Raw genomic sequence first — 14,447 nt, 5'->3', positions numbered from 1 at the left:
ACTTTCACCATGTGTAAACAGGCAGTTGTTCATCTATCAACGACTACCTGTTTGTACAGAAAGGAGGTAGGCAGCTGGAAGAGATTTCTGGCATGCTCTGCTTCCATTCTCTCAATGACTATGGCTCTATACAAGGATATTGCATCCTTAGTTAATACTTAGGCACCAAAGGTAATACTTAAGTCCAATGTCCACAGGCGGATCTGATTTGCAGAATCCGCGTAGGTGACAGAAGATCCACAAATCAAGCCGACAATTGGGAAACATGGGCAGCTACACATGAATTAAAGCATGCGGATCTGTTTCAGCATGCTGCATTTCAGTGCTGTTCCTGCACGGACAGCTTCTATTGAAGTCAATGGAAGTCATCCGATCTGCGGCCCGTCCCCAATTGAGTTGCCGACGGGCCACGAATTCCGTGGGAAAGCAGGGGTAAAAAAAAAGAAAAAAAAACTCCACTGCACATGTGTGGTGGCGTGCCAGACAGCGCCTCCACACACATCAGCAGTGAAGAAAATAAAAGACCCGGATGGGTAAGCACTGTCCTCTGCCGTGGGCAGGGTCCGATTCCGCTGCGGGGTCCCACATATTTTCCTTGCAGACAATGTATTTTATAACAAAATATTTTCAACCTTTTTTGCAGTTACCTCTACCTGAGCTTGCAGAAAAAGTGTTGGTCACCTTGCGGGCAGTGTCCTGTATTTGGTAGATTTGTATGTCCTGAGTATCTTGTGCTGCAGTGCTCTATAATTTGTGTGTTATCCCTAAACGCCTCATAAATCTGTTTTTATTAGCATCTTCTGATTGGTATTTCAAGGTTGTTGCTACCTAAGTGAATACCTCAGAGAGAAAGGTTCCTTGTGGAGGAAGTAAATCAGTGCAATTTACTTATGTGCTATGATTTGTGGGGTGAAAGCATAGCTTTCACGTCCACAGAAAAGAAAAGCTATTTAATGTTGCTTAGAGTAGCTGCTTGATGCAGTCATTCTGAAAATAGATTGTATTTTTCAATTTTTTTCTCTTGTTTCTTCAACATGGAATTATAGCTTGTGAGAGATGACAAATTGACAGCTCTAGAAAGTGCAGCCATCAGTCATACACTAGTCTGCCTCTGCAGAATTACTTAGGCGTATGTAGTATGATTCTGCAGAAATCATCCTGCACAATATATCATCTCATTTTATTTATGCAACCCCCATGCGTCATACAAAGCTGAATAACAACACTGTTCCTTTCATACGTTTATTAATCATATAAGTTTTTGGTATATGATCTTACTGGATTACAGTATATGCAAACATTTACATCCTCTATATTGATTTTAATACAATAATACCTATATTGGAAGCCAGACAGAAGCAACCATTAACCCCATTTAGTGGCGCGCCCGGAAAATCTCCAGGGCTTGCTGCACTGACCATGCAGTTAAACCCCAGAAGATTTCCATGGACAGCTCTAGTGCTGAAATGTACAGAGCACTTAGCTGTCTTCTGAAATCTTCCAGGGTTTTTACTGCATGGTCAATGCAGCAAGCCCTGTAGATTTGACCAACTGTCAAAGTAGTGCAGTACTTTCAAATACTTGCGAGAGTAAATTGCATTGTTGACTCATTTTAAAAAACCTGCCCTGTGAGGCATGACATGGTAATAATAAACCTGCCACTGAAGGCGTTAAAGGATAAAATTATGGCTGCTTTCAACTGAAAAGCAGCTCCACAGTTCTGGTGTTGCAGTTAAGCTCCATTGAAGGGAATGAGACTGGGCTTGTGGACAGGTTTAATGATATTTTTGGAAAAAATGTCATGTTTTGGATCCTGGACAACCTCTTTAACAGCCTTCAACGCTGCCTGCTTTTATCTACCGCAGCGTAGCCGACAACTGTCAAAAATTGTTTAGAAATGAGAAAACCCAAATCCCTAGGCAGTCCTTAGAGGGTTTTTACCCTTTTATAGACTTTAATTGCATATTAATAGAATATTCCATAAAAGTCTGATGGGGGAGCCTAAGTGCTGGGACATCCATGCTTCTCTTTAGCCACATATGTACAGGCATTTTCCATTAAAGTGATTGGGAGATATGTAAACGCCTTGGCTGTACCTTGTGGCTACCCACGCTTTTCTACCTTTTTGCCAAAAATTGGTGACAACCCAATTCTCATTGTTGTTGCAGTCCTTGAATCTCTACCAATCAGGTTTTATATGGCATTTCCAATTGACCTGCAATACAAAAAATTTAATGGGAAAAGCTCTTTACTTATAATTTCTTAGCAAACCCCAAAAATATGAGCATTTAAAGAAATTGTGTTATTAGAAAATAACATTATTTGAAGTAGATTAGGATAAGCACATTTTATTATTTTGTATGACTACACTGGCAGTGTTTGTTTCTAATATGGCCGCCCCAGACAAGTTTTTTAAAGTAGAAAATACATCGTTTTAACTTTTTAAAATTTATTTTTAATAAAAGGATGAACATTTTATTTATGTTACAGACTTGCATTGAATTGATGAGCCCAAAATAAAAAATATAAATCTATAGCATCATATCGAAAATGGAACAATCTATAGACTTTGGTCCATTAGATATTTCTATTTGATGAGACATGCATTTACAGGTTAAATGTTTCTTACATGTTTTACCTAATGTTATATTCCCTCTACTCTTTAACCAAAGTTTTTGAAGCATTTTATATGCAATGAGCTTTGATACACTTACTTTCTTAGGCTTCTTTCCCACGAGCATAATTCCAATGCATAAGATCACATGGCCGTATTCCTCAGACGTAAAAGCACCAGTCCAGGCCAATATAGCGCCGGGCATTTTTACAGTGGGACCAAAAGATAGTCCTGGAACTATCTTTTGGGCCCGAATACGTCGGGCACTGCATGGACTACTATGGGAGCCCATGGCAGTGGCTGCAGATGAAAGGGAGTTTAGCAGCATGGCTGCTGAACTCCCTCCTTCGGCTCTCCTCCCCCTGTGCAGGCTCACATGTCCTCTCCTCCCCGTTGGCTCTCTGCAATGGAAGGGGGTGCAACGGGGGCAGAGCTAAGCACTGTCCCATCCTTCCTCCCCCCATTGCTGGCTGTGGACAAGGGGTGGGACGTGGTCGGAGCTAAGCTCCCACCCTCTCCCCGACCCTTCTCCATAGCCATCAATGGGAGGAGGCAGGACGGGACGGTGCTTAGTTTTGCCCCTCCCATTGCAAAGAACAAGTGGGGAGGAAAGGACAGGTGAGCCTGCGATGCGGAGAGAGGGAAAAGGGGCGACGGCATGGTAGTCTCAGCGTATATGCGCCGCGAACCATGCCGTTTTAACGGGTGCACAAACGCTTGATTTGTGCACCTGTTCACCTGTTTTAGCTCTCCCAACGTAGCGTATATCGGCCAGCCGTGAAGACGGCGGCTGATATACCCTTGTGGGAAAGAAGCCTTAGTGGAAGTCTTTACAAAAAAAACTAACTGTAGCGGAAAAATGCAGATAATCTCTACATATTTTTTTTTAACATTTCTTATGTTTAACTTTTTTCCAATTATGTTGTTAATGACGAACAGAAACTCAGATCTCAAATAATGCTTTCTTACAGTACATTACTAGACTAATGATAAAACTACAGAAGTTTTACCTGTAAATAATACTTGAGCTTTGCATTTTAGATACCATCAGAGGATCCAGAAATCTATGAAAACTCTTCGCAATGTCTGTCACTAATGGTTCAGCTGTATGGTGGTGACAACCAGGATAGTATGACCCCAGACAATATGGAAAGCTTTGCTCAAGTTCTGCTGTCCAAGAGAGAACCAAGGCAGCAAAAGTTATTGCTGAGAGTCATAAAGCGACTGGTGAGTCAATGGGACATCTAATTTACTTACTCATTATCATTTCAAATTATACATTGTGAACATGGAAAACAGGTGTGGTCGCCCATTACAACTTTTTCTAAGAATATTAGTCTTTGACAGTACAGCATGTGACACGTTCAGTTTCTCTGGAAGAGCTTCTTATTAATACGCTTGGTATGTTACGGTTGTGTCTGTATCGGTTTACAAGTTGTCTTCCTACAAACACTTTTTACAGTTTTCTGTGAAAATATAACTGCAAAATATAATGTTCATTATTTTTCAATCAAAGGGTTAAAAACAAGTAACTTCATAAGAGATTGCTCTCACTTAATCTCTTTATACACTGATTACATTATCCTGAGATTGACAGATCCTGTGTCTTCCCTAGATAACGCCCTAAAGGTAATAAGGGAATTCGGCCAAATCTTCAATTACAAAATAAATATTCAAAAATCACAAATCCTGCCTATGAATATCTCTAATAACTTATTGCACTATGTACAAAATAAACACTGCTTTTACTGGCAAAGCAACAGAACAAATACCTATAACCATAACCGTGTCCTAGAAGAGTCTTTATCAATATAACTTTTAGCCTATTATAAAAATATTTAAGAAAAATCCCAAGGATTACCGAAATGTGAATTATCACGGTTGGGGGGATCAGCTGCCTTCAAAATGCTTTTATTACCAAATTATTAGACCTTTTTGTACTCTCCCAATTGAACAACCACAAAGATTCTTTAGAGAAGCAAGTAAACTTTTATCACAATTTAGTTGTCCACAACACAAACCCCGCATAGCCAGATATATACTCTCCAAAGACAGATGGCCTAACCGGATATCAAAGCTTATTATATAGCTACACATATCTCTCAAATAGCACGTTGGTAGACCTGAAATTCAGAAACATTGGATCCGTATTGACCCACACCTTGCTGGCCCTGTCTCCACTAAATCAGTAATGGGGATGTCTTTGGGGGAACTGACATTACCTCACTTTAAGAACATGGAAGCTATTCCATAGCCTTGCTGGACCAATCTTCCAGGAGAGTATATCACTCTTGAGGTACTTCAATATGGTTTTCCTTATTTGAATCTTGCACATATCATACATGGAGAATCCCTTGTCCCGTTTCAACAAATTCGATACAGATACTTATCGAACAATACTCAGGGCAAATGTATAAGTATATGCAAATACAACACTTTTTAAACTTGCATAAGCCCACATTGTGGGCAACCCAAATATTCACCCAACGTATCAGTGACCTGAAACTTATATATACTTTAATTCATAAGCGTGCATATTTTCATAAGGTGTATTCACTAAAGGGATGGGAAGAATATTTAAACTATAACTTCACTAATGGGAATGGAAACAGGCTTTAAACATACATCATGAAGCACTTAAATGTAGCTCACATATTGAGACACTTGTGAAGATCACACTGAGATGGTACTATATACCGCCACGTTTAGCTGAAATATATCCCAATTTCTCAGATGGTTGGTGGAGAAACTGTGGCAACAGAGATTGTCTTCTGCATTTGTTGTGGAGTTGCTCCTCCCTCTGACAAGAGTGTTTGTACTACTGTCCAATCTGGTGCTTCATGCAATTCCAAAGTCTCTATCATGGATCTTATTTAATTTAGGATTATACATAATTCCATCTAAATTTAGAATTTTGGGGTGCAAAATATTTTCTTTATCATATTTGACCATATTGAAACGTATTGAGACACAGCTCCCCGAACCCCCGTTTCCTCACCATTCAGACCCATAGTAGTTTATGGGGTTCGAATGTGCTTACCGGTTCAATGTAAGTAATAGTAAACCTAAGATACAGGGATGTAGGGATCTGTTTTACAATTACTTTGGTTATCTCTCAAATAAAGTTGACCTCTCCAATTCAATACCCGGAGAGACACCCATGTACTGCACTGTACCATATGCATTCCATAAATACCTTGATGCCATATTCATAAACCAAACACACAAACATTCACTTATACGTACGTCCATGAATAGATGCTTTTACTTTAAAACTGGAAGTATAGGCATCAAGGAATGTCAAACTTCCACATAAAGCATGAGCAGGTAGGCAACTAAGACTGTGAGTCTATAACATTATCAGACTTTATCACATTGATGCTTTGCTCTACATGTTTTCGCTGTGTTCCTTGTTTTTGATACCATGGGTGTTTTAAAAAAAATAGCTGTTAACTGATATCTTATAGGCTTTTGGGCAGGCAAAAGTAGTTCAAGCAAAACATCAGAAAGCACCTAACATGCCCTCACCATCTACTATCCTATGATAATCTGTTCTGCTTAAATAAGTAAACGTTGCTGATATGGAGGAAGTGTCTGATTGGTTAAAGTCAAAGAAAAAGAAAAAAACATCTGTCGGGCCATACCAGCTTTATGCATCTACATGGATTTGGTCTGTCCAGCTTGCCTCCACTATTTCTCAGTAAGGGCAGGGTTTCCCTTCAGTGCATACTTCTCCCATCCTGTAATGCCTTTGGGAAGTCTTCAGAACCGTTCATTTTTTAACATTTATGTTGTTGCCTTATGTAAGTAAAAGAAAAAAATCCCCATCATGCTGCACTCAATACCCCATAATGACAAAGTGAAAACGGAATTTAGAAATCTTTATAATTTAGCTAAAGCACCTTTGGCAGCGATTACAGCCTCCATTCTTCTTGGACATATTGCCACAAGGTTTGCACACCTGGATTTGGGGATTTTCTGTCATTCTTCTCTGCAAATCCTCTCCAGCTCTTTCATTTTTGTTGGGGGTCATCTGTTGACAACTGTTTTCATGTCTCTCACAGAGATGTTCTAGTTGTCAGGGCTCTGGCTAGGCCACTCAAAGACAATCACAGAATTTTCCCTAAGGAACTCCTGTGTTGCCTTGGCCGTGTGCTTAGCGTCATTATCTTGTTGGAAGGGGAACTTCTACCCAGTCTTGCACTCTGGATCAGGTTTCATTAAGAATATCTCTCTACTTTGCTCCAATCAACTTTTCATTAACCCTGACCATTCTTCCTGTCCAAGGTGCTGACCCCCCCCCCCCCCCCTTGAACAATATAATGTTGCTACCACCATGCTTCACTGTAGATATTGTATTGGTCAGGGGATGAGTAGTGCATGATTTCCTCCAGACATAACGCTTAGAATTGATACCAAAAAGTTCAATTTCGGTTTCATCAAACCAGAGAATCTTGTTTCTCACACTTGGGATTCCTTTAGGTGCTCTTTAGCAAACTCCAGGCAGACTTTCACGTGTTTAGGTACCTTTACATGGGGCGATTTTCACCCAAATTATTGCTGGAAACCGTGAATTCGGGCCACAGTTGTCTTGTGTACACTTAGCCACCGACAGAGCACTGAACGAGAAATTGTTCACTTGGTGGAATTGCTTGGTTTTTAGGTCACCTAAAAACCAAGCCACTATTGACCGATCTAAACAGGCAGTCATTCATCTATTAATGACGGCCTGTTTGCAGTGAATAGAGGGGGGCAGGCAACCAGAAGAACTCTCCAGCCCAGTCCACCTCCAAACAACTATTGCTTCTATGTGAAAGCACAGGAGGAATAGTCTATAGGAGGGCTATGCACCTGATAGTTGGCCCATATAATGGTACCTTTAGAGATCTGGCACATGGAGTATCTAATCATAAGGGTATTCGATGTGAATGCAGATCTGGCACATGGAGTATCTAATCATAAGGGTATTCGATGTGAATACGGCATGGTGATGGCTGACCTTCTGGGAGTTTCACTCTTCTGTAAACAGGATCTTTGGAGCTCAACCAGAGTGACCATTGGGTTCTTGGTCAGCTCTCTTACCAAGGCTCTTCTCCCCTGATTATTTAGCTTGGTGGGTTGGTCATCTATTGGAAGAGTCCTGGTTGTTCAAGACTTCTTTCAGTTAATAATTCTGAATGACACTGTGCTCTTGGGAACTTTCAGTGCAGCAGAAACTTTTTTGTAGCCTTCTACAGATCTGTGCCTCCACACAATCCTGTCTCTAAGCTCTATAGGCAGTTATTTCCTCTTCATGGCTTGGTTTTGGCTCTGATATGCATTATGAGCTGTGAGACCTAGGGTTTTGTCTTTTAAAATGATGTCCAATCAACTGAGTGTACCCCAAGTGACTCCAATCAAGGTGAAGAAGAATCTCACAAATGATCAAGAGAAATAGGAGGCCCCAGAGCTAAAATGCAAGCGACATACCAAAGAATCTGAATACCTATTTCAATTCAAAATGTTAGTTTTTCATTTTTTTAAAAATGTCTAAAGATCTCTAACATTTTGTTTTCACTTTGTCATTATGGGGTATTATGTGCAGAATGATGGGGGAAACTTAATTTTTTTTTTGTAAATGTGCACACAGCCACAATATAACAAAATGTTAACAAGTGAAAAGGTCTGAAGACTTCCCAAATGCATTGTAAGCCAATTTAGCCAAGTTTATTGTATTGAAACAAAGAAGAATCTGCTTATAATTGACCAGACTGCTTAAGTGATGAGGAGCTCATTGCTTTCTCTGATTCACTGGCTCTATTCTCTAACATTGATCTCCAGATTATCCTAAGATGTCTTGATCTAGGAAATAGATCATCATCTATACATATAAAATGAAATATCAGGATTGACAGATTCCTCAACGCATGGCTGAAACTACTGAAGTTATGAACATGAAATGTGGACCGTAGCTTCTTTATATAACGTAGAGATCCACTAAGAAAGGATTGTTTTTTAAATTCAACCCTTAAGGGAAAACAATATTTAACGCAGCTATGAACTTGAAACTTGGCTACACAAACCACCATAAGTGTGCGGCATCGACATATCAGCGATATAGTCAACAGAACTGTTAGAATTATTCCCATCACCATCATGAAATAAAATGGCGAAATCATCCCAGTGATTCACCATGTGCGCCAATATCTCCTCCTGCTAAATGTTATCTATTGCTCCCTGTTATCAGCCATTTCTGAATGAGGAGAAGATGACTGTAGTGGGGTAACAAATAAAATCATATTTCCATACATATGTGTGACTGATAATACAGGGTGGGCCATGGAAAAGTAGGCCGGCACCACACTCTTATGAAAGTTGTCTAAAATAAAATCTATCTTTGTTGCCCATACAACCAATCACAGTGCAGATTTCACTTTACCTCAGCAGCATAGCAACCAATCACAGCACAGCTTTCACTTTACCCCAGTAGAATAACAACCAATCACAACACAGCTTTCACTTTACCACAGCAGAATAGCACTTTACCCCAGCAGAATAGCAACCAATCACAACACAGCTTTCACTTTACCCCAGCAGAATAGCAACCAATCACAGCACAGTTTTCATTTTACTCCAGCAGAATAGCAACCAATCACAACACAGATAGACAGATTTTATTTCAGACAGTACTCATTTTATCTGCAATAGTTGTTGAAGTTTTAAACATAAACGGCACAATAGAGCCTCATACCTGTACCTGTTACACTGGGGAACACAATTTCTGTTGACTTAGATCTTACACTTGTTTTTTTTTACTAACTTTTGGCTTCTGAATCTAAAAATGACCCCAGTTTTCTCTATCATATCAACTTTTTAAGATACAGGATACCCTACATTTTTCTCAAAAACCATACCGCCCCCCCCCCCTTCCCATAAACTCATTCTTAAGATTAGGGCAACGGTTATGTTACTAAGGAGCCTAACCCCTCTGAAAGTCTATAATGGCACCAGACTGCAAATAAAAGTTCTCCATGAAAATATTACTGAGGCCACAGTAATCACTGGATGTGCTAACGGGGTAACTGTGTTCGTATAATACCCACTGAGTACCCGTTTGAGTTAAAAAGACTGCAGTTCCCCCTCAATGTCTGCTTTGTAATGACGATCAATAAACCATGGGGTTAATAGTTGAAGGTAGCTGGAATACACTTGAAGGAGGGCTGTGTTTGACATGGTCAGTTCTACGTGGCGGTTCTAGAGTGAGTTCTGCTAGTAGTCTGGTGGTCTTCGCACTCGAAGGTAATACTACCAATGTAGTTTACAAAGAGGTCCATCACTTATCAGAATTAGTGAAGGACCTCTCATAATAAGAAACACCAAGGATATATGATAAAGAAAGATAAAGGTTTATAACATAAGTTAATTAGCGATGGGTTAGCAACATAATAATTATGAATATAGTTACAATTTGTGTCATCTAGGAAGCATAATACGCTAGTTCATTGTATAAATTAATAATACCAACAATGAAATACTGGGAAAATACAGAGGCTGGAGTGGAACACTTACACAGTGAGCCAGTTCTGATTTCTGTGTCCCGTGGTTTGTGAATAGTCATATATGACATGATGTAGATATGACTTGGGTTCATCGCACCTTGCATCTGAGCCTTTCATTGGCAGTAGGAAGATTCCCTGAGATATAACCCCGAAGGAAGCCTTCAACGTATGCCACTATATAGGTTGTGGAAGAGTGGCCACTGTAGTGGGATACTTACACAAGTAGAGGACCATTGTGCAGACATTTCGGGCAGTTTGTGTGGCAGAGAAGGGGTTTCTGTGCCTTGGAGCTTGTTAATGAGATAATTAGCAGCCAGATGGGAGAGCTCGTTAAAGGAACTTTCCATAAAAATATTATTGATTACTAAACATCAGGATAGGTCGTCGATAGTTGATCGTCTGGGGTCTGACACTTGGGACCCTGGCCGATCAGCTGATTAGGTGCCTGGTGCAATACACAGTGGTAATAGCGGAAGCTGCTGCTTTAACTCCTGTGTAGTAGCCAGTGCTTAGAATTACAGGGGCAGCTCTCATTAAAACATTTAAACCAATGGGAGCTGCACTTGCAGTTACAAAAGCCAACCACGACACCGGGGTCGGCGTGGCAGTTTCTTTTCTAACTCTTGTGTGTTGCGGCACTCACAACAAGCACCTTATCAGTTGATTGACTAGGGTCCCGAGCGGTGGACTCCAGCTGATCAACAACTGATGACCTATCCTGAGTATATTCTGGAAAACCCTTTTAAGGCTGAGCTCATCTCACAATGTGCCTAGTCTTGGTAGCTGGACCATATCGTGGTGCCACCTGTGTTGTGTTTAGAGGTGGCAGGCAATAGGTCTTACACCTGATAGTGAAAGACCCTATATTCATGCAGTTAGTGGCCAGACAGCCATGATTTGGCTTGTGCACTACAATGTCTTGTCCAGTATATGCTGAATAAAGCTAACTGAGGTCAGTTGTAAGCATCTCACTTCATCTCTTTGGAAGTGAATTGCTTTATGTGCCAATCATCTTACTCCAGAAATGGATATCTATTCATAGATGACTAAACCCCTAAGTGGTCACAAGGTATACAATGCCATACACCCCCCATAGGGACTCTGTGTATGGCTTAGTGCACGTTGCATCTAAGCCTAAGGTTAACGTGTATGCTAGGTCAAGCTCCCAGCCTCAACTTTAAACATATCCATAGAGCTCTATTCACACCACAGACCCAAAAAAAGCTCATGCGTCTAAGACTTTTGTCAGCAGTATACATTGGGAAATATTCAATCTGCTACACTTACCTTTAAGTTGAAAAATCGTATGCCAACACATACCAGCCCGACGGAAGCCAGAAGGACAATGGAGCCTTATGGATATGTTTAACATATCCGCCGGGAGCTATTTCTGGTGTTTCCTTTAGGGCTCAGACGCAGTGCGCCTAAATCTGTCCTGTTATCTCCTCACATACCAGCCACTCTACCATCCCTCAGTTGCTTATTGTCTCTTCTCTTCACATTTGTGGTTTTTTATATCTGTACAAGCTCCTAGTCCTTTTATAGCCATGAATTATTTTATTGTCTTTTTGGAATGTCCTCAAGATAAGAGAGCAAGTGGAAGTAGGTAGCTTCAAATACTTTGCAAATAGGTATTATTGTGCAGCACATAGCTGGGCTAAATCTCACAGCCGACAGGCAAATGTAATAAGGAAGATTTTAAGCCACCTTGGAGTTTTTGGAAGAACAGACACTCCGCTAGCAAGACGCCCGTATATTCCATTTTTATAATGGTTTTAAAAGAAGCCATTACATTGTAATGTGTCCAGTAAACTACATCATAAGTTTATAACAAATGTAATCAGTGTGTTAATGTTCAGTTCTACAGCCCGTGGTTTGTGTTTTTATGTTAACATGGCAGATTCACTCCCAGCCTCAAGTACCTATATAACTCTCTGTACTTTGGGTTCCTTAAAGCAGATAACCCCCATCGTTCGCATTGATATTTTAATTTACGTGTCTTATACCGGGAAACTCAATCGTCATCCGTCCTGAAAATCTATATCCAGTGAATATAAAGAACAGCATTCTTCCATTACTAGTCCAAGAGGAGACCCCATAGAGGAACATTACCCAATCACGTCATCAAGCAATCTAATTGCATACCGACGTATGGCTAGAATATAGGATGTTAATGTTCCACAAAGCAACCCCATAACATTGTAAGTACTGCGTTCCTTCCAGAAGATGGGATGAGCATATGCAAGACAAAATTCCTTTCTTTATGAGACACGACGTAATATATTTAAACCGGTTATGCCATTGCAGATAAAGGTTATGTCCTGGTTTTATTCTTCCAATTATCTATTTATTTCACTTCCCTAAGGTAATGTTTGCATACATGCGGCTTGCGTGTGCGCTACTATCAAATGACTAGAATAGAATGAGTTTAACTTTATGAGTTTCTTCCATTCTACTATTGTGAATTCAGATGCTTTCCAGTAACAGGGCTTTACAACTACTTCTAAGTGCTATCTAACCAGGGATAAATAGGAAATAAATCATGTCTACAATCATATCTACAATGTAGCTTGCATAAATTAATTCTTTCCATTCCACTGTCTGACGTGTAAAGACATTATGATTTATGGCTGTACAGCTCCGATGTTGGAAGACACCCATCGGGGTTCTCTTACTGTATATTGCCAGCCTCTCTGCTGTCGGAGCCTATCCAATGTGTCACCTCATGCAGTACTGGCTTTAGCCAGCAGATAGCGTTGTTGTATAATGGAAGAAAACCAGGATACAAATTGGATTGGAAGGGGTTAAGGGGTTAATTCAACTGGGCATCCACAGCCCATATGTCCTATTAGGACATGTCGATCTCATGGGTCCTGACTCCTGATCTTAGGGCTTTTTGGTTTCTTTAGTAATTGTACAGATGAAAGAGCTTATGTAATTTTATGACAACCTTTCACGGACAGCATGAACCTCGGGCAGGCACATGCAGTGTAGATTCTTGTGCTTGATTGGCACTGCCAGGTCAGAAAAGTCATGCTTTGTAAAACTGGCCAGGAGTGAAAAGGTGGGATGGTGGGAGTTAGGGGGTGGGTGGGCAGAGTCACGGGGGCAGGTCTTGCCGGCCTCTCCCTACCCAGATCATCTAGACTAACGGGCTTCTCCTCGTTTGTCCATAGAGAGAGACCTGTCCGCCTAGGCGACTGGGTGGAAACAGGCAAAGGCACTACCCCCATGACTCTGAACCCCATTGACGAATCAATTTCAAAGTATTTTTTTTAATAACACAGATTTGCGCTGTATCATCTGTCCCAGGGTCATGCTGTCTATGGTTCCCTTTAAATGGGTTGTTTAAGTTAATTTTTATTTTAACAGCTGGTTCTCCACACTACAACACAATAAACAAGCTTATATTCACCTCACCTGGGTCCCCGCATATCCAACACCACAGTATTGTCCTCCATGCCTGGTTTGTGTTTTTGAGCTGCGGTCAGGCTACGTATGAGATGTCACAGGCTCCTGCAGCCAATCGCAGACCTCGGCGCTCAGATGCTGAGATCTATGAGTGGCTGCAGCAGTCTGTAACATCCTGTAAACATGCTGCTGCAGCCTATAAGCATCAATAAAATTTTAATAAAGGTAACTTACCCAGATTTGTATGCCAGAAAAGAAATCCATTCCTATAGCTGGAGAAAACAGGAGGTTGCACGGACAATTCAGTGGACGACTGTTTGGTAGTTCGCAATGAGGCATCGATCCAGCACCGCTATATTAAAACTTGAATTTTTATTAGTGTAGTATTAAAAAGTCATAGTGTTTCAAATTAGTTCATACAATCCAACGTGTTTCAAGCATTGCCCTCTTCATCATAGCAATGAACACAATGAGAACTGTGAACTAAAAGCACTTTGAACCCTTAACGTCACAAGCATGTCACGTAACACGAAACAAAACTAATTCCATGAATGATTATTAGGAAAAACACATTGTATTATTATGGAAACTATAACCTAATATAAATACGTAATATCATTTTTATAGTTAAGACCTGCAGGGTGTTGTGGCAGGTTGGGGGTCATTCGCCTACAGGATCGCCATTCTATCCATCAGGAATGGACCCCACACGTACATAGAATGGCTCAGGAGACTTGGAGTGTCTTGTAAATCTGGCATTTTCCAGCATTTATTGCATATCACAATGCCATAACATCAATAACACACTTCATTTGTCTGTACCCCACCAGGGTGAGAGTCTAGGGTAATCCTCCGTTAGACTCGAGGCTTTCACTGTTCCACAC

The 14,447-nt window shown here is 40.6% G+C and overlaps 1 protein-coding gene across 3 annotated transcripts in view; it reads left to right on the top strand.

The window, feature by feature from the left end:
- ULK4 (unc-51 like kinase 4) overlaps positions 1–14,447 on the top strand; it is a 649,532-nt gene that overhangs the window by 489,377 nt on the left and 145,708 nt on the right. For all 3 annotated transcript variants that reach the window (XM_066584674.1, XM_066584676.1, XM_066584675.1), the window contains exon 35: positions 3,656–3,841. In XM_066584674.1, coding sequence (XP_066440771.1) covers positions 3,656–3,841 — 186 coding nt within the window. The remainder of the gene's footprint in view (positions 1–3,655; positions 3,842–14,447) is intronic.

Source organism: Eleutherodactylus coqui, chromosome 12 (assembly GCF_035609145.1).
Source record: "Eleutherodactylus coqui strain aEleCoq1 chromosome 12, aEleCoq1.hap1, whole genome shotgun sequence".
Classification (NCBI taxonomy): domain Eukaryota; kingdom Metazoa; phylum Chordata; class Amphibia; order Anura; family Eleutherodactylidae; genus Eleutherodactylus; species Eleutherodactylus coqui.
Note: the sequence above shows the minus strand (reverse complement) of the source record. Positions and strands in the feature narration are given on the sequence as shown.